Source organism: Chiloscyllium plagiosum, chromosome 33 (assembly GCF_004010195.1).
Source record: "Chiloscyllium plagiosum isolate BGI_BamShark_2017 chromosome 33, ASM401019v2, whole genome shotgun sequence".
Classification (NCBI taxonomy): domain Eukaryota; kingdom Metazoa; phylum Chordata; class Chondrichthyes; order Orectolobiformes; family Hemiscylliidae; genus Chiloscyllium; species Chiloscyllium plagiosum.
Window position 1 is genome coordinate 10726025 of NC_057742.1, and position 21584 is coordinate 10747608.

The 21584-nt window shown below is 39.7% G+C and overlaps 1 protein-coding gene across 12 annotated transcripts in view; it reads right to left on the reverse strand.

The window, feature by feature from the left end:
- raraa (retinoic acid receptor, alpha a) overlaps nucleotides 1-21584 on the reverse strand; it is a 580457-nt gene that overhangs the window by 216139 nt on the left and 342734 nt on the right. Inside the window, exon 1 of one of the 12 annotated variants that reach the window (XM_043674913.1) lies at nucleotides 3469-3596. The exons of 10 other annotated variants lie outside the window; for them this stretch is intronic. In XM_043674913.1, coding sequence (XP_043530848.1) covers nucleotides 3469-3532 — 64 coding nt within the window. In that variant the 5' untranslated portion in view covers nucleotides 3533-3596. Of the gene's footprint in view, nucleotides 1-3468; nucleotides 3597-21584 lie in introns of those variants that run through there. One more of the 12 variants, XM_043674900.1, reaches the window with a different exon arrangement.

The following is a 21584-nucleotide window of genomic DNA, read 5'->3' on the forward strand; positions in this document are numbered from 1 at the left end:
TTCCTCCAAGATTAGTTGTGAATTTCAGTTTGTTAATTTTCCCAGATGCACTCCGATGTCCAGCGATACACGAATTCAAACAGCAAAGGCGGTAACTCTTCAGGTTTTATCTCTCTCTCTTTCTCCTGCCCTGTCCTCACCATGTGCTTCCTTTATTTGCCCTTCTCCCTTTTAAACTGCTGTTGTTTTGACTTTTTTTTCCAATGTTCCAAAACAATGCAACAGCATATAAAACAGTAATTGCTACTCCTGGAATTCGAAGAAATCACCTCCAACACCTAAAATACCTCAAAAAAAGGAGCAGCTCTTACAGCCAGAAATTTTTCCCGTCCTCCATCTTGGATTACCCAGGATCCAATCCCAAATAATTCCAAACTAAAATAAAGCCTAAGACAGTTCCTGCTATAGGATAGTTTCCATTTCATCATTAATAATATGCCAATTCTGGTACACTAGATTAGACACTTTCATCTATTGAACTTGGGCTCAGCCTTTCTGATGGGGTGGAGGATGCCAATATATGTGGGCTTTATGGACACACTCTGCAACATTTTTAATCTAGTTCTCCACAACCTGGTCATAGAACTCAAAGATAATTTGGTATGCACTGGCAAATAATATGTGGTGTTCCTTTGAGACACTTGGAACAAATTTGTAAAATGTTTCATTGGTCCAATTGAAATGCTATCATGAGATTGAAATTATATCACATTGCCCAACTAAATGGAACTCCACTTTGCATCCAGGAATGCTGTACCCAACCTGGGAGCATTTAATGCTGACCCAATACTGAAAATGGAAAGTCTCTTGTTCTCCAACACTAACATCCCTCACCTTGATTAGTGCAAAGGCCACATAAAAAACTAATTAAAATTACACATGCTCAGTCCTACACCATATGGAAGCACTTTCATCTTCAGCCAAGGCTTCCTTTAGAAAGAAATGCATCAGCATAACAGTTCAAAAGACAATTTGAAACCAAAATTCCGCACCTGTTCTACATTATAAATGATCTGTTTTACAGCTATCTGGATTGTCTGGATATATATGTCTCCTGTCTCTCGTGTGACATAATAAACTAGCGTGAGTATACAAGAAGTTTCCTTGATTTATAAGTGCACCAAACTTTTACACCTGCAATACTGACCAAAGGAGAACATATTCCCTGTGCATTGCAAATATATTTTTGCTGAAATATAAATTTTAAAAAAGACAACAGACAGCTGGAAGTGAACTGGAGAGAACAATCTATAAGGTGCTCTGAACTCATCTGATGGATTACTACCAGGTAATTCATTTAGAGATATCTACTGTCCTCAATTTCATTTTCCTAAAGTTCCTATTAAGTTGTACTCACCTTCTTCATTAGGTGTTGGCTGAACAGTGACATATCTCTCACCATTAAAACCATGATAGGATAGTGAAGAAGGCGTTTGGAATGCTTTCCTTTATTGGTCAGAGTATTGAGAGGTCATGTTGCGGCTGATTAGGCCACTGTTGGAATATTGCATGCAATTCTGGTCTCCTTCCTATCGGAAAGATGTTGTGAAACTTGAAAGGGTTCAGAAAAGATTTACAAGGATGTTGCCAGGGTTGGAGGATCTGAGCTACAGGGAGAGGCTGGGGCTGTTTTCCCTGGAGCGTCGGAGGATGAGGGGTGACCTTATAGAGGTTTACAAAATTATGAGGGGCATGGATAGGATAAATAGGCAAAGTCTTTTCCCTGGGATCGGGGAGTCCAGAACTAGAGGGCATAGGTTTAGGGTGAGAAGGGAAAGATAGAAAAGAGACCAAAGGGGCAACTTTTTCACACAGAGGGTGGTACGTGTATGGAATGAGCTGTCAGAGGATGTGGTGGAGGCTGGTACAATTGCAACATTTAAGGGGCATTTGGATGGGTATATGAATAGGAAGGGTTTGGAGGAATATGGGCCGGGTGCTGGCAGGTGGGACTAGATTGGGTTAGGATATCTGGTTGGCATGGACGGTTGGACCGAAGGGTCTGTTTCCATGCTGTACATCTCGATGACTCTATGTTGGAGGCACAAAGAGGATTTTATGTTAATTCCCCTGGAAATATTTTTTAAGTAGTGCAAAGGAGGAAAGTGGCAGCTAAATTGTGCACAGTAGTCCCACAAACAGTAATGAAATAAATGAGCAGACAGTCCGTTTTAGTGAGGTGGCCGTGCTACATCTTGATAATAGTCAGTTCTTTTATAACGTGATAGTTGCATTGGTGTGCAACAATGCGTTATGGAAAAAATCGCACTTTAGACAGTGTTTAAAGTGATGGTACCATAATAGCTTTACAGCCAATGTATGTTTTAGAAGTTTGCTCTTTAGAAACTGCATCCCCAATTCATCAATTGTGTTACAGCAAATTTGCATTGACGAAACACACATGACAACAGAATGGCCTGTATAATTTTGTTAGTGACTCTGGAGACAGCAATGCTACAACAGTAGCACATTTTGCTGGGAATGTTTGTCACACCTGATTTAAGTGCTCAGTTTGAAAACACAAAGCAGCAACCTACATTTTCTAACCATATGCCTGTACAAACTTCCCCAATGATTAGGGAGGGCTCAATACCGAGAAGCTAAAATTATAATGTGCAGTGGAAATCTCCCACAGTATACGTAGGGATGATCCCAACGCAATAAGAGCTACTTCTTGAAGATACACCTTTAAGTGAATCAAATTCAGTCCCCGGGTATCTTGTTCCAGAAATACTGATAAGGGGTGCTTGCAGCAAGTCTTTTGCTCACTTTCAAATCTCTAACCAGTGGACAAAAAAAGGCACGTAAGAACTGAAAAGAGAGGATATTTAGCAAAATAAAACATCTTAATAATTATCACATATTTACAACTTTACACACCACATTTGTAAACAACTTCTAAATTTTCACAACACATCAACACCCTTCTTTAAAGGGTGATTTTGCAAGAGGCTGGATGAATGCAATCGGGACACTGAACATGTAAATACTCCCTTTTAGATTTATATTATCTTGAATATTACACTCTCAACATGAGAGTCAACATGAACAACAGCTGAAACATGTTTCTATACAAACAACTTTAAACTCCACCGCCTGCATTCAGAAACATAATTAATTCAGGGAGGACTAGAATAACATGCCAATCGATGCATAAGGAGGATATTAAAATAAGCTTGTTGTAACTGCTTGTAAATTTCCTCCCCTCCTTCAGAAGTGCTGATTCTTGCTGCGACATATTACCAAAGGCACCAATGCGCTCCAGTATCTCTCTCAAATGACAACATTTCATATATAATAAGATCAGGGTTCAATAGTACAGCAACACTTACTAACTGGGCTTGTGCTAGTTCTAGACACTAAGGGTCCACCTCTGTCTAATTCTCACACTCTCCAGCAATCAACAGTGAGAATTCTAACAAATTTCTGTTCCTTCACCAGTGAGCTGAGGCCACTTTCAACACTGACCTGGTTGAATCAACTTGAGCATAAATCCAAGCTTCTGAAGACAACAAAAGAACGCAGACAGCATTTGATTAAGTTGTTCAGCAAAACAAGTCCATTACTACATATATTAGACAGGAGCTTTGGGCTCCTCCCAAGCAAGCATTGAGTTTAGGCTGACTCACTGTCATGACACAGTCATGCTCACCATCCAATTGACAATTGGGAAGTGTTGTCAGCCTTAATGTCAACACCCACAATTTACATAAACAAAGCAGCTCAACTGCAGAAAACTCAGTTAACACTTACATGCACAAGCTATTCACTGTCACTTTCAAATTTGAGACATTTTATATCTAGCCAAGAAATTCAAAGTGCATCATAAATAACGAAATGTGGAATTAAAGGATATCACAGAAAGAAGTTTTCATTCTTCTTCCTTCAAGTCCATGGGGCACAGACTGATCATGGCTGGCATGCAGGTAGTTTCAAAACTATCAACGAGCATAGATTCATACTATTCATGAACATATACAGATGAATCATCATCAAATTCCAATAGGCCTCACTCCCTGCTGCCAAACCCACCCACTACTCTAGGGACATGCTGCAATGAAAAAGCCATCATTTTCTTAACAGATCCTCAAAACTACATCAACCACCCCTCCACCTCCAAAGTAACAGTCTTCTTTGTCACTGATTGAAACCGTCCATTCAGCTTGCTCTGCCAACATTCTGAATTGCTACCCATAACAACCTCACCAAACCTACCAGCACTATCCTTACCACTCAAGATTGCTTCCTCTCCTATTTCTGATCCCTTGTCTCTCTCTAATTTTCCTTCTTTTCACTATCCAAACTCATATTGCCGACCTCTCTTCTTCCCTTCATCACTTTTGCACTTCCCTCTTCTGTTTTGCTGCTTGTTGACAATGTAAATGGTTCTCACTCCTCAGACAGCATTGGATCCTTTCAAAACCACTGTCCAATACAATATAGCTGAGCTTTCAATGCATATAACATGCTTCAAATCAACTGTTGTTCCAAACCTTACGCATCTTTGGCCTCTTCCAGTCTTCACTACCACAATGCTTAAAAATGTTGCTGGAAAAGCGCAGCAGGTCAGACAGCATCAAAGGAGCAGGAGAATCGATGTTTCCGGCATAAGCCCTCCTTCAGGAATGAGGAGGGTGTGCCAAACAGGCTAAGATAAAAGGTAGGGAGGAGGGACTTGGGGATGGGCGTTGGGAGGTTGGGTTGGTGGGGGTGTGGATCTGACGAAGGAGTCGCGGAGGGAGTGGTCTTTCCGGAATGCTGATAGGGGTGGGGAGGGAAATATATCCTTAGTGGTGGGGTCTGTTTGGAGGTGGCGGAAATGACGAAGGATGATATGATGTATCTGGAGGTTGGTGGGGTGGTAGGTGAGGACCAGTGGGGGGTTCTGTCCTGGTAGCAATTGGAGGGGCGGGGTTCAAGGGCGGAGGAGCGTGAAGTAGAGGAGATGCAGTGGAGAGCATCGTCAACCACGTCTGAGAGGAAATTGCGGTCTTTGACTTTGTACTCTGGCCTTTTGTACAACCCCACCAACTTCTTATTTTGCCTAGTGGCATCCAACCCACCAGTGATCTTGATCTGAAGTTCTGGAATTCCCACTATAAATTCCTCTGCCACCGCTTGCGCACCTCCTTTACAATGTTTACAATATTTATTGAAATACATCTCTGGTTAATGGACGAGTATGGTTCTTCAACTCTTTGGTTCAGGATCCATTGTTTTGATTATGCCTCTGCAAAGCATTTTGGGACAAATATTCCATTAAAGGCACAACAGCAATTATGCAATTAGAAGTTATGCTTATCATGCAATCACTAAATAAACTTGAAGATTTACTGATCCATAACACTATTCAATTCCAGAAGTATAATGTGAAAATGTTGGAAATGCAATTTATACTGAATGCAACAAGAAAGACAGCACATCAATTTAAGCATACAGAAACTTTTTAATAAAGTAAAATATATCAACTTTGCCAGGAGTTGAATGGCCTCCTACTGTGCTTGAAATTTTACACTTTGGAAGCTGTTAACTCTGGCAGTAATCATGGATTTAAATAAATGTCAGAGAAGCAACAGTGGTATTAAGGGAACTATTTTTACGCAGTGAAAATAGGTTCTGGGATATACTACCTGACAATGTGGTTTTCAAATGAGAATTTGATCCAAAGAGAAAAAAAAGTGCAGAGTTATAAGAAAAGACAGGGAAGAGGAACTAACTGACTGGCGCTTACAGAGGTCTGGTCGCTAGACAGGCCAATGGCCTCCTTCTGTACTATAATTATTCTATGAACCTATTATTTTCAAAAGTCAAGAACATGCGAGCAGAAATGGCAAAAGACACTGGTTTAGAAAGATTTAAATCCAAATGAAATGAGACATCTTTAGTAGACGGCAGATGATAAATCCAGACAGAAAATCTTAATCAGGTGGCAGAAATGCATAGCACAAAAGTCAGCAGGAGTTATGCTTATCAAGCACAAAAATATTAAAATAGCTCAGTCTTGCATCTGTTGCATAAGTCAGCAGCAATCTGGGAATGCACTACTGGTTGCTATAAAGCTTTAGAGCTGAGGTCACTACACAAATCGTTCAAAACCTTCTGTTGTGATCTGAGGTAATTACAACACCTCTTTCATTTTATTATCCAAAACCAATTTCCATTTTATTTCAAGCTGCAATATATTATTGCCTAACATGCAATAGCAAAAAGCACTTAACTGAATAATTAGATGTACATTTATCATCATGTTGGTACTTCTCTTTTATGACAGGTCACAGAGTCAACCTTGGGCATGGTCCATTGTAAATTAAACACTGACTTAATTGAGATATTATTCATAACATTTATTTTAATATCGATAGTAAATACACAGATAAAATGCTGGGACACAAAGAACTAAATGCCAGAAGCTTGTTTTTATATAGCACTTTTAGTATTATGAAAAGTCCCAAGGCACTTCGCAGGAGGATTATAAAACAAAACTCTTAAACAGAGCTACATAAGGAAATTTTAAATCAGATGATCAAAAGCCTGGTCAAAGACATAGATTTTACAGAGTACATTAAATGAGAAAAGAGAAATAATGGGGCAGAGAAGTTTAGGAAAAGAATTGGAGAACTTTGGTCCTTCGCAGCTAAAGGCATGGCCACTAATCAAAAATGTTCACCTATAACACTTGGAAAGAAGCTTGAAAAATTCTGACAAATAATGCGAAACAGGTGTTGGAGGATATATGTTCAATACATTCCTCTAATCACTGCAGTCTATAGTCTAAGTGTGCTAAAGAAAGTAAACTCTCGTTTAGACCTTCATCAATGATACTTGAACCAATCATCAATAAGTGGCAAGAAAAATATACCATTATTATTTCACTGTCCAGCTTCTTAATGCACAAATATTTTACCAGCACAGTTCCATTTTTTAAAAAACAATTATCCAATCTAGTCTCCTGTTCTTCAAAAGGTGCTAGCTACGAATTCTGGCAGACTTCCAGTCTCTTTCCCCAGTAAACATTCTTTGCACGTGATCCTCGTCTTTGAAGATCAACAAGTTCATCGACTGCAGATTAACAAGAATGACAATCCAGCATATGCACACTTTCCAGCAATAGCACTGTTGCCTCAAAGGTCAGAGGTTCAAGTCGCATCAAGAGGATTAATGACAAAACCCAAGCTGACACTCCAACGTAGCACCGAGAAACTGCAGCACTGAGAATTATATAACATGTTAGATTGAAGCCCATCTGCCGCCTTGGATGTATGTTAAAGTTTGGAGGGACCCTTTTCCTCGTAGCCTGTCCAGTACGTATCTGCAACATCCCTAACAAAAATGATCAGCATCTTATCACATTGCTGTTTGCAAGAGCTTGCTATACGCAAATAGACTACCACATTCTCTATACTGTAACAGGAGTTCATTATAAAAGTACTTATTCACTGTAACATACTTTAGATATCATAATGTTGTGAAAGACACAATATAAATCTCTTCTCTAAGTAATTATTAACAAACAGGAATGGATCCTCTAGATGGCTTCCCCCGCACAGAGTTGTTGAGATCCACTGGAGCGACAGCATTGTTGCTCTGACTGAGATGCACCAGTAAGTTAAAGAATGAATTTGAGACCTGGGATCTGGGTGTCTGGCCTCATGCCACACCAAGGAATACATTTATCCCCTAGCAAAAATCAGGCATTCAGGAAGTTAGAATGCCTTTAGATCCTTCCCCACACCAAAGCTGCAGTCCTCACACGAATTGTCATTTTAACTTGCCCTGTTGGGTAGGCCTGCAGCATGCCCACTGGGAGGCAGTACAGTTCTGCTTTGAATATGAAGGTCACGCTCTGGTGACATTATCAGGCTAGAATTGCGATTTTACCATGATACCTGCTCACTCCACAAAGTTTCTTATAAGAAAACCTTGGGGTCTTTTCTGTCCCAGGCATCATTTCCATGATTGTGAAGCTCTTCATGCTACAACTACAATCTCATCACCAGAAACCATTCCTTCAGGTCAATATGGCAGCTTTCCTCTGCCAGAAACACACTCTTAAAATTCGGTCAAATGGGGCTACCCATCAAAATCAGGCAGGAAATTGATGGTGTCTATGCTGAAGAGATCTGCAAAATGAAAGCTCCAATGTCTCATGCTGCAGAGGGCCAGATACTTTCTCATCTACCTTAGCTCCTGTATTTACAGCTCTCAACAGGAATTGAGAACTTTCACAGCCCTGTTGACATTGACAGCTCTGAAGGATTCTGATGAAGTTCAGTACAAATACTGACTGCCATGATAAGGTGTGAACTGTAAATGCTGTAGATGCCACAACAAGGTGTTTGGAAGCAACCTGGGTTGAACGTTATTCTGCAGATTTGCTTGGCACTGCTTATGTTGCTTATTAAAGTAATATAAAAGTGATATTGAACCCACAGTTCTGTATGTCAAAAGTATACCAGAACATATTTTTTAAATTAATTCATGGGACATGGGTGTCACTGGCTGGCCAGCATTTATTGAACTAAATTGTTTACAAAGCTACTTCAGAGGGCAGCTTAGAGTCAACCACATTGCTGTGGTTCTGGAGTCACATGTATGCCAGGCCAGATGAGGATGACAGACTTCCTTTGCTGAAGGACATTAATGAACCCAACAGGTTTCTTCCGACAATCGATAACGGTTTCATGTCATAAGTAGATTAACTCCAGATTTTTTAAAAATTGAATTTAAATTCCGCCATTTGAATCCGGGTCCCCAGAGCATTAATTGATTTTCTGGATTAACAGTCTAGCGATTTTGGCCTAAATGTACAATGGAAGATCTTCACTGGATTCATCTCAAATTAGTCTCCAGTAAAAAGAGAGCTTTTGTTCTGAATTTCTGGAAGATTTTGGCCTAAACTAGAAGCTAGCAGCCAAGCTTGATAATCTCAGAGTGGAAGTGTCAGCTTGACTTTATTGATGTAACAAACAGTGGCTGCAACTCCATATGGTTTCTGTGATTAATTGAGACTTGGGAAGTGTGTTACTGCCTGACATTCCAAGCTACTTTAGCGTGTGGTAACCTGTAATTGGAAGCTGGCGAGTAGGTAGCTGCTCTGTCCGACCTTCACTCATTTGTTTCATGGGGTGCTGTCATTTATGTCTGGGAGCATGATGAAGTACAACATGGTAATTACCCCCAAAACAATAGGGTCAGAAGTGCTTGGAGAAGCAGGGAGCTGTGACAGAGTGAAAAATGTCAGGTATCCGTTACTGTCAGCCTCCAAAAAGACGCCATTCATCACCACTATTAGGCATCAAACAGGAACTAGCGATGTGTAAATTTAATTAGACAGACAAAAGTCACAGGAAGCCAGAGAGAGGTACTTACAACACAGCAAATGATGGTAACGTTGGATTGTTGAGGGCAAAATATTTTTGTAATTCAAAAGAAGTCAACGTTTTAAAGATTTCCCTTTAATAGCTCCCTCAAATTTTGCACTGATTGGGCCAGCTTGGCATCGTTCCTTTAAATGTTCAGTTGTCAACATACATCATTTGGCTGCTTCCCAAATGTAATCCATTATCAGCCTAGTTGAGAAGCATTTTGCAATCTGAAGTCTTAAACTCCAGTTTAAGATGCTGTGTTCCTTTTATTCACTTCATTCACATAATATGACACAGCTTAAATAAAATGAGTTTTCTTGCTTATGCTCAATACTCTTTATGACTATTTTGACCGCTAACATGCAACTAATTGAAATGTGGTCAATGGCATCTGCCATTGAAATAGGAGTAGGAAAAAGAGAATAAAATTCTGGTCCTTTTTATCAATTTGTCTCACATATCCTCCTTTTCTTAGAATCCCTCAAAAATAACTTGTATTTCTAGCACTTTTAATACCAGAAAACATGCATGGAAAAACTGACAATGAAACATGATGGTCAGACAGGTGACTGAAGTCTGATCAAAAGAGGTTTGAAAAGAGGGTCTTAAAGGACAAAAGGCAAGACATAGGGAGGAAATTCCAAAGTTTATGGCTAAAGGTTCAGTTGTCAGTGGGAAGCAAAGGGAGTGTGCACAGGAGCTCAGAACCTGAAGAAAGCCTGAATCTTTCAATGACATTGGAAGGGATAGGCAATAGAGGGACTTGAATACAAAGACGAAAACTTTAAATTTGGGAGGTGGTGGACCATAAGCAATGTTTGTCAGCAAATATTAGTTTAGTTAAAAGAAGCTTAGTGCTGGTTAGAATGTCGACAGCATAATACCTTATCTCTCTTCAGAAATTCCCTCATTGTCTTTTGAACCCAATTGTGGAGAAACTGTTGAAAGCATCGATCAAAAATTTGTATCATAGATTACAAATATTTTTATTCCCAGCATTTTATTCCCACAAACTAGGATCTTTAGAATGACAAACTGCAACTTAAATGAGAACCATAATTTTTTTTTAAGATTGGTCCTTTAATCAATGGTACGAACTCCAAACAGTATGCGTCATGAGAAAGGCTCTTTCACCATTGTTCATCTTTGTATTTTTTTCTTTCATTCATAGGATGAGGGTATTTATTGCATCCCTAATTGTCCAATTAAGATTCAACCACATTGCTGTGGTTCTGAAGTCATATTTATACCAGATAAGGTAAGAATCGCAGTTTCCTTTCCGAAAGTACATCAGTGAACTAGATGGGTTTTTCTGACAACTGACAATGATTCCATGGCCATCATTAGATTCATCATTCCAGATTTTTTTTTACTGAAATCAAACTGCATCATATGCCATGGCAGGATTTGAACCCCAGGCCCAACAACATTACCTGAGTCTTTGGATTCACAGTCCAGGGATAATGCCACTAGGCAACTGCCTCTCTTTAAATTCATTATTTGAGTGCCACCTTCAGTAAATGCCAACGATGCTTCATCTGTTTCCTTCAGTTGTACAAGTGGAAGGTCAAGTTAGGTTCTTAACAGGAAAGCTGCAGTTGGTCCTTCATCACTGATAGTGCCCCGTTCAAACACAGACTTTGATTTGTAATCAAATGAATGACAAAAATCATTCCAGACTTCCTATCCTACCCTCAAACCTTTTTATTTCCTCCAACTCATCTTTGCAGACAAATTACAGTCCAAGTACAGATGTGGACATAAGTCGATGGTGTTACTGCAAACTAAATGGAGAAGCCCATACAATTTCTCAGGAAAATATATTTACATAGAATTTTGTAACAATTAGTAATTAAGTAGGAGTTTAAGTAGTAATCCATAATTCTGGTAATTTCAGCAGAGAGAATAAATTATTTGAACTGGAAGCACAGACATTTAACTATCTTATAATAAGCAACCCATATGATGATGCAAACTATTGGAACATTTCAGCCATCTGCCTTCAGGCAGATATTAAGAACTGTCAAACTATTCACAATCTATTAAATAAACAAAACCAATTTTTACATCTGAACTTAATAAATTGTCACCGGTGTTCAAGCAAATAAACTTACAGTTCACACACCTTTTGTCCCTTTAGTATGTAACGCAGAAGCATTGTCTTCAGCAAATTGAGGGATCCACAGCCTTCAGCTACGCTCTTTGACAAATCATTACACTTAGAGTAAGTGCCCTCTAGTGGACCGGCTGTACATTATTTAATTTCTTCTCATTATTCCTTCACAGTGTGTGGGTGTCATTGGCAAGGCCAGAATTTGCTGCTCATCCCTAATTGCCCTTGAGCTGAGCGGTTTCCCTGGCCATGCTGGAGGCCAGACAAAAGTCAACCACATTGCTGTGGGTCTGAAGTCACATGTATGTCAGATTTTCTTTGCCTGCAAGTCATAAGTGAACCAGGTGGGCTTTTATAACAATCAATGATAGATTTATGGTCACCATTGCTAAAACTAATCTTCAATTCCAGATTTAAGAACTGAGTTCAAATTCCACTAGCCACCACGCTAGGATTTGAGAACGTTTCCCCAAAGCATTCACTTGGGCCTCTGGAATTACTAGTCCCATAACATTACCATTATTCTACCATCTTGCCCTCTCACTGTTCAAGTGGGAATATTTCAAAGATTACTTCATAGATTAGATTAGATTAGATTAGATTAGATTACTTACAGTGTGGAAACAGGCCCTTCGGCCCAACAAGTCCACACCGACCCGCCGAAGTGCAACTCACCCATTCCCCTACATTTACCCCTTTTACCTAACACTACGGGCAATTTAGCATGGCCAATTCGCCTGACCTGCACATCTTTGGACTGTGGGAGGAAACCGGAGCACCCGAAGGAAACCCACGCAGACACGGGGAGATTTACTTCTTATTCCATAAAACAAATGTAATGTTCAAATTTGGTCAGAAAATCAGTGGCATGGGGTCAGTTAACGTAATCTTGCATTTATAAAGCATCTTTCTCAGCCACTGGACATCCCAAAAGCTTTACAAATAAGTATTTATGAAGTGTAGTTATTGTTCCAATAAAGCAATCATGGCACAATTGGTGTAGTGAGTCCCCACAAACAGCAAACGTTAATCATCAATAACCTACTTTTCTGATAAGGGAATAAATATTGGCCCAGAGACTAAGAATATCTCCCTTACTCTTCTTCAAAATCATGCCTTTGGATCTTTTATATTCATCTGAGAGGATAGATGGGACTTCATTTTAAAATTTCCTCTGAAAGCTAAGATGACTGACCGTGCTCTCTCAGTACCACAATGGAGTGTCATTTTTCATTTTTATGCTGATATCCTGGAATGGGATTTGAACCTACAGCTTTCCGATTCAGAGGTGTAAGTTTTGGCAACTTGGGTATGGCAGTGATACTTTTAACTTCTAACTTCAAATCACAACCAAAACTAGGGCAGACTAAGAAAAATGTATTGATATTCTGAATTGCAGAGACTTCAATTAACCACTGAACTGTAGGCTTCAAGGGAATTTGGACATGCTAAGTAGGCAAGAATGTGACAAGTAGAATATAATGTAGTGTGAAGTAATCCATTTTGGTAGACAAAAACAGGGAGACAAAGTATTTGTTAAATGATAAAAGTTTAGGAATATTAATGTCCAAAGGGACTTGGTGTCCTTGTTCATGAGTCACTAAAAGCTAGGATGCAGGTGCAGCAAGCAATAGAAAGGCAAATTGTGTGCTAGCCTTCCTTGCAAGGGTATTTGAATGTAGGAGTAAACTTTCTCTTGCCACAATGTACAGTGTTGGTGAGTTTGCATCTTGGAGTAGTGTGTGCAGTTTTGGTTTCCTTTTCTAAAGAATAGAAGGAGTGCCACAAAGATTCAGTATTCTAATCTCTGGGATAGGGATATTGTCTTATGAGGAAGGAAAGAAGAAATTAGTTTGTATTCTCTCAAGAGTTTCAAAGAATCAGAGGTAATTAATTGAAACCTATAAATTCTTACAAGGCAAAGCAGGGTGATGGGAACAGGTTGGTGAGTCTCGTACCAAGGACATAGTCTCAAAATAAGGGACAGGTCATTTCAAGCCAAAATGAGAAGAACTCTCTTCACCCAGAGGATAGCAAATCTCAGCAATTCTCCATCCAAGAGAGCTGAAGAAGCATGTTCAATACAATATTTCTGGATATTAATGATATCAAGGGATAAGGGGATAGTGAGAAATGTTTGGTATGGAAGTAGAAGATAAAACATCATCCATTTGAATGGTGAAGCAAGTTCCAAAGGCTGAATTGCCTCGTCCTGTTCCTAACACACACGCTGTAATGCAATCAAGTGATTTCAAAGAAATATGTTTTATAAAGTTTGTCAAGCCACATTGTCTTAAAGCACTTTGAATTATAATTTAAGTGTAGAGACAACTGTTATATAAGCAAAACGATACAAATACAGCCAGTGCTCTTCTGATGTAATTGATAATGGTATCTAAACCACTTGATTGTACTACTGTGTTGCAACTCACTAAGATCTATCTGTAGACTCCTCTGTATGCTACACAAACAGCTCCACTGTACCAACCTCCCTCACTAAATGGCTGCATTCGCAATATACTGTTTATCTGAAATTACAAATTATATTTCACAATAGTTGATGTTGGGACATGGAACTAAAAAACACTGAAAGGGCTAAGTCCATTCACTCCATAGTATTATGGTTTCTAACTAAAGTCATCGAAAATTTCTGCGCAAATAATTTAAACAAGATGCAACTTATGAAAAAACAAAATAATGAACTTTATTCAGTTACTGTTGCTCTGGAATGAATAACGTACCAGTGTTTCATAAAACTATGCCCTTAAACTTGAATTCTAGAATCGGCTCACTACACAGCTTTCTTAAAGATGCTCAGTGAGTTGGTAGAAGTCTAATGAAACATCTTACTATTTATCACTTCGAGAAAAAAAACTGCTGTGACTATCCAAACTTGGAAGTTTGATTCTACTTGTGAACAGTTTTCCATTTGCAATTATTGCTGCCCATCCTGAGACAAAGATGAAGTTCTAGAAGTTTCTACAAGTTGATTTGGTCCAAACTAGAGCCAAAACTTGTTCAATACAGATTTCATCCATTCTCATTGTCAAAATCCTTAGGGTATGACTCTTCCTAGGTCTGAAATTTCAGAATTTGCTTGCTACATCTCTTGTGACGTGCTCCTTAAAACCTATCCCTTTTGTTAAATTTTCAGTGATCAGGTTGGTTTGGTGATTCCATTTAACAGCCTGCCAGCTGCTGCTAAAATGCAAAGCTACTTTGCAGGACTGAAAATTGAAAGCACTTACAGAACCGTATCCAGCAAGAGTTAATACTTGGCAGGGAGGTGGGGGAGAAATGAAAATACAACATTAATTTGCATTGGCAGCAGTGTGAACACTCCCTGTTTTCTATTTGTACTAACGATCAGCTACTTTACACGGCAAGTCTTAAATGTGCATAAGATGCATTCATTCTTGTTCAGACTGGTCCTGTTTGATATTACCAATAATACAGTACACAAAGTACCTTTGAGGTTAATGATATCATATGAACTATTCACTGTTTTACGATGTAATTATTATTCTTAACATATTTTCTTACATTTACCTATGACGTGTACAAATGCATACGATTAGAATCAGCACTTCTTTCATTGCAAATTTAGGTAGCTCAGTGTAAGAAATGACTGTTTATGGACTGTTTATGGCATCAGTGCATGCAAATTTAGTATGCCACATTGTTAATTTTCTGCAGAAACTAAAATACACAAATTAATCCTTACAGTGAGCAAGTGGACAAAGGGACTTTATATGACCAAGCACTGAGATGCTAACAAAACAGCAAATTTCTTTGCTATTAACCAACACTGCAGCTATTTAATTTTTGTAAATGAGCTCCGAATAAGAAAAATAAAGTTTGAAAAGGAATGAGAGATCAAACAGCCTATTCACTATACACCTGCCAATAACCACAGAGTTCCTGTGAACTTGTTCAAGAGCTGAGTCCTTTGTTCCCCACCACCATTTCCTTTGCAGGAGCTGATGTCTCCTTGGCCTCACAGAAGAGGCTGAATAGGCTGGGGCTGTTTTCCCTGGAGCGTCAGAGGCTGAGTGGTGACCTTATAGAGGTTTATAACATCATGAGGGGCATGGATAGGGTAAACAGACAAGGTCTTTCCACAGTTGTTGGAGGGGTGGGGCAGATGCAGAACCACAGGGCATAGGTGTAGGTTGAGAGGGGAAAGATTTAAAAGGGACCTCAGCGGCAACTTTTTCACGCAGAGATTGGTGTATGGACCGAGCTGCCAGCGGAAGCAGTGGAGGTTGATACAATTACGACATTTAAAAGGCATTTGGATGGGTATATGAGTAGGAAGGGTTTAGAAGGATATGGGCCGGGTGCTGGCAAATGGGACTAGATTAGTTTAGGATATCTGGTCTGCATGGATGAGTTGGATCAAAGGGTTTGTTTCCATGCTGTACATCTCTATGACTCTAAGTGAGAAGTTTTGTATTGGTCCTCCTGCAGGCCGAAAACAGACCCCCAAGTGGGAGTGAGGAATAAAGACAAAATCATGGTCTGCAACACTCCTTCCCCCACTCAGCCAAAGGAAGCGTCATTAGTTTTATTTTCCTTCATAAATAAGATCCCTTACAAAATGATGGAAGCATTATAAAATTGTGTGTGAAAGGAAAGGGCGAAGCCATCCATTTCAATTGGACAAGGCAAAATGCACCCATGTTTCTGATCTGCGGACAAGGTTTGAATATTCTCAAGAAAAGCAACTGGAGACTGACCCAATATTGGTGCTCTCCTTCAATTTCATAAACTCAGCACTTGAGAGCGAGAAGAACAACAGTGCAAGAGCAAGGAGCACAGCCATATGTACCTCAACGGCCTAAATGAACAGCATGACCTCATGGCATAGTGCACTTCCATCACAGGACAGCAGCACATATTTCAGAGTAAGGCATAGAGCTCTTGATCACCACTGCTGCCTTCCTCTAGGGACAGGCATGAAAATCAAAGGGCTTTCCTGCATACTCACACCATTCAGTTACACAATGGCAAGACAGAGATTTAAGGGCCATTCTTGTCCCTTTCTCAAATGGGGAATTGTGCTACCAAGGGCATAAAAGTGCCTTAAAAGCAATGTATTTTTAAGAGTAAATCCTCCATTGATTCAATAAAACAAATGATACTTCAACAGCAAAGTAGCTGGGGCCTTGCCAAGATTAGTTAAATAGCAAACTTGATATCGTGGTTCGTTTACGAGTGTGTCAAGCTGGTGTGATATTTCAATGTGAAAACTTTTTCAGACTAAAATTATCAGGAATAAAAAGGAAAGAAATTATGAATCAGCAAATTGCAGGTCAAACCTGACAAATGCCTGGATATTTTAGGGGAGACAGAAAGGGAGCAGAGTTACATTTACACAGCAAAAAACCAGGCAATTCTAGGTTGGCAGAGATTGGACAAATTTAATGGCAGGATCACATTAAAGTTGCTTTAGTCCATTTCCCATTTGACTTGATTGTGTTACATGCCAACTATTGAGTAGGAATCTCTATGATACAAGGCTGTAATAATCAGAGAGTTATCAGGGGTTTTATTGGATACAGGAAGTGGCAAGTAGCATGGCAAGGAGCAAGGCAGAGATCCACAGAATCCATACAGTGTAGAAACTGGCTATTCGGCCCAACACCCTGACCCATCCCCCTACCCTTTCCCTGTAACCCAGCATTTCCCATGGCTAATGCATCTAACCTACACATCCTTAAACACTATGGGCAATTTAGGATGGATAATCCACCGAGCGTGCACATCTTCGGACTCCATCCGTCAGACTTTGAAAATCATTTAAATTTGAAAAACTGCAGGTTGGGCTTTTCAAAGCTGAGGAAATCTTTTTCCTGATATAAGTCAGGAAGGTCTCAATCCAGCAGTGATGTGTTTTTGCATTACTGTCTACACTTGATAACTTCACTCTCATTTAACAAAAATCTACACCTCCGAATCAGGAGGCCTGGTTTCAAGTCCCACCTACCCCAGAGATATGTAATAACATCTGAACAGGTTGATTAGAAAAATATAATAAAAATCTACCTCGCCCTGCCTTAAAAATATTTAAGGACTCTGTTTCCACCACCTTTCACAAAGAGAGTTCCAAAGACTCACTACTCTCAGAAAAACAAAACTGGCTAATCTACGTTTCAAATGGGCAATCTCCAATTTTTATACATTGACCCTAATTCTAGATCCTTCCACGAGAAGAAACATCCTCTCCACATCTACTCCATCCAAATCCCTCAGAACTTTTCAAAGTTTCAATCAAGTCATCTCTTAATTCTTCTAGACTTCAGCAGCTATGCAAACTTTTTTTCAGAAAACACTCTCGCTCCAGGTATTAGTCTGGTAAGCCTTTTCTGAATCACCTCCAATGTAGTTACAGCCTTTCTTAAATAAGGTAACCAATATTGTGCATGGTACTCCTGACAGTCTCACTAGTGTCATGTATAAGTGAAGCACAACTTTCCCACTCAATTCCCCTCACAATAAATTATAACATTTTATTACTTTCCTAATTACTTGCAGTACCTGCATACAACCTTTTGTAATTCATGCACAAGGACACTCACGTGCCGTTGCATCTTAGAGCTCTGCATTCTCTCACTGGAGGCAAGTTTGGGCCCAGTACGAGACCCTTTGGCATCAGCAGCTGCTGCGTCGGCAGATTCATGAACACTTTGTTCTTCTGCCTTTATATTTTAGGTTTGGTTTATTTTCAAGATGGCACCAGAGAGTGGTGACACTGTAGAAAACATTTCATTGTATTTGTAACAAAATACACGTGACAATAAATCAAATGCTTCTTTATTCTTCCTGTCAAAATGGACAAACTCACATTTTCCAAAATGATACTCTACTTGCCTCATCTTTGCTCACTCACTTAACCTATTTACATATTTTTGTAGCCTCATGTCCTATTTACAACTTACATTTTTGCTTCTCGTCTTTGTGTCATCAGCAAATTTGTCAACCATATTTCCAACCCTTTACCTAAGTGTTTTATAATAAACTGTAGTTCAAATTATTCTCCGAGTTTCTGGGCAAGTTTATTTTAAATGAATGCTGAACAACAATTGTACTTATATAGCATCTTAAATGTGGTGAAGCAACCCAAGTATTTCACAGTAGCATTAGTAGCAGAAAAAGGCTAACTGAATCACAAAAGGAGATAAGTGTACCGCTGCGCAATAGCTTGGTCAAAGAAGTAAGTTTTAAAGAGCATCTTAAACATGCAGAAAGACAGACAAAGAGGTTTAGAAAGGGAATTCTGGGGTTTAGGACCTCGTTGCAGATCCTTTCCAGATTTTAAAGCAAAAATAGTGATCTTATCTAGAATACAGCTCTATGTTCATTAGCAGAGATTTCAACTTTATGCTCATCTATAACTTTTCATATTAAGTTTCCTGCTCACCACCAATGTCCCCATACCCTGCGAAATGTTTCGTTAGAACCCAATTCATCTCTAAGGGCAAGGTATTAACACAGAATGTAACTTCAAAGAATTGTACTAAGAAGAATGGAAAAAATTCAGCCTGTAATTGGCAAGAATGAATTCTGGTTTCAAAGCAAATGGACAATCAAGATGTTGACGCTTGCCAAGCTTCCATCCAACTAAACAGAGAATCTTTCTCCTGTCTTAAATCGATCAAAAAACAGAAGGGAGAAATAAATCAATAGGTCATCACTGAAAGTGATGTAAACAACTCAACTAACCATTCCCAGTTACAACTGACACACATTTGTAGTGAAGTGTTGCAGTTGACATCTTGCACGTTGCAAATATGCACTGACTGGCAAGGTCGAATTTCATTCCCCTTGTTCCTGCTGCTATTTTTATGAAGGGCTCAGGTGTTGATGTGAATGAAGTAAAATGCCATCGCTTTCAAGCTGGCAAGGTTGTTTGTATCTCAGAGCTGCTTTGTTTTCCTCTGAACCTGAACGATACTGTCTGCAAGCACCAACCAAATTTTCAATTAAAAAAATCAAACTTGGCTCAGTATGTGCAGCCTCCTTTTTTAGCCCAGCACTGTGAAATCTACTTGCTGGAGTCTCTCTACAGGTTCCTAGGGTCAGATAAGATTGATAGCTGAAAATGTGTTGCTGGAAAAGCGCAGCAGGTCAGGCAGCATCCAAGGAGCAGGAGAATCGACGTTTCGGGCATGAGCCCTTCTTCAGGAATGAGATTGATAGTCTGACGTACTAGCTCATTTGTGTATTCTCCAATTGACAGGCTTCTCAGTAGGGGTTCCTGGTAAGTGCAGGGGAAATTAGATGGAAAGAAAATTTTCTTGTATTCTTTCAGGGGGCTTGGGCTTCACTGGTAAGATTAAGAGGGTGGTGCTGAGTCACCTTCTTGAACCGCTGCAACCCATATGATGCAGGTACACTTACAACACTGTTAGAAAGGGAAATTCAAAATTTTGACACACAGTCAGTGAAGGGGCAGTGATATAATTTTAAATGAGAATAATGTATGATCAGAAGGGAACATGCAAGCAGTTGTGTTCTCATGCATTCACTACTTTTGTCCTTCTAGTCATAGAGTCATACAGCATGGAAATGGAACCTTAGGTCCAACCAGTCTGGATGACTCTTCATCAGAATCTTAGCTTGCTCCCTCGTCATGGATGCTGTCTGATCCACTGTGATCTCCAGCATTTGTTGTTTTCAGTTCATGACACAGATTATGTTGTTCTGAATATTGCACAATCATCTGCAACCATTCTCACCTCTGACCTTATGATGGAAGAAAGAATACTGATGAATCATCTGAAGATGGCTGAGCCTAGGGCACCACCCTGAGGAACAGAAGCAGCAATGTCCTGGAGCTGAGATGATCGACTGCCAACAAACAAAACCATTTTGCTTGTGCTAGGAGAATTTCCCTCAATTCCCACTGAATTCAGTTTTGATTGGGTACCTTGTTGTCACTCTTGGTCAACAGCTGCCATCATATTAAGGGCAATCATTCTCACCTCCCCACTGAGTTTAGTTCTTTGGTCCATGTTTGAAGTAAGGTTGTAATGAGATCAGTCAAGTACAAAATTCCAAGTGTGAGTGAAGAGGACTTTGCAGGGTTGACAAGGCTGGGAGTGTTGTTATCATTTCCAGATTTAAATCAATGCAACATTTAACATGGAATTGAAAAAAAAGACAGAAACATCTGGCTTGTGGTTGTGATACAAAGATCCCCTGATTCCTCAGTTAGAGTCCTGTCGTAACTTCAGTTGCTGAGACTGAACATTAAATTCACTGAAATCACATTATTAGCAGGATGCAAAGAATAGAGAATTGATCCAACACTGTCGGAGTTTTCTCTCCAACTTCCATACCGTTGAAAGCAACTTCCCAAAACGGGTATGAAATCAGTGAAATGTGCTCTTGCGTTGGCATTTGCACCGAATCTGATAGAGAATGATTTGGAGGTGCCGATGTTGGACTGGGGTGTACAAAGTTAAAAACCACACAACACCAGATTATAGTCCAACAGGTTTAAATAGAGAATTGATCCAACACTGTCGGAGTTTTCTCTCCAACTTCCATACCGTTGAAAGCAACTTCCCAAAACGGGTATGAAATCAGTGAAATGTGCTCTTGCGTTGGCATTTGCACCGAATCTGATAGAGAATGATTTGGAGGTGCCGATGTTGGACTGGGGTGTACAAAGTTAAAAACCACACAACACCAGATTATAGTCCAACAGGTTTATTTGGAAGCACTAGTGTTCTGAGTGCTGCTCCTTCATCAGGTGGTTGTGGAGTATAAGATTGTAAGATACAAAATTTATTGCAAAACTTTCGAGTGTGATATAACTGAAATTATATATGTGTGGTTCTGTCGCCGTGCTGGGAATTTGTGTTGCAGACGTTTCATCCCCTAGGTGACATCCTCAGTGCTTGGGAGCCTCTTGTGAAGTGCTTCCGTGATCTTTCCTCCAGCATTTGTAGTGGTTTGAATCTGCCGCTTCTGGTTGTCAGTTCCAGCTGTCCGCTGCAGTGGCCGGTATATTGGGTCCAGGTTGATGTGCTTGTTGATTGAATCAGTGGATGAGTGCCATGCCTCTAGGAATTCCCTGGCTGTTCTCTGTTTGGCTT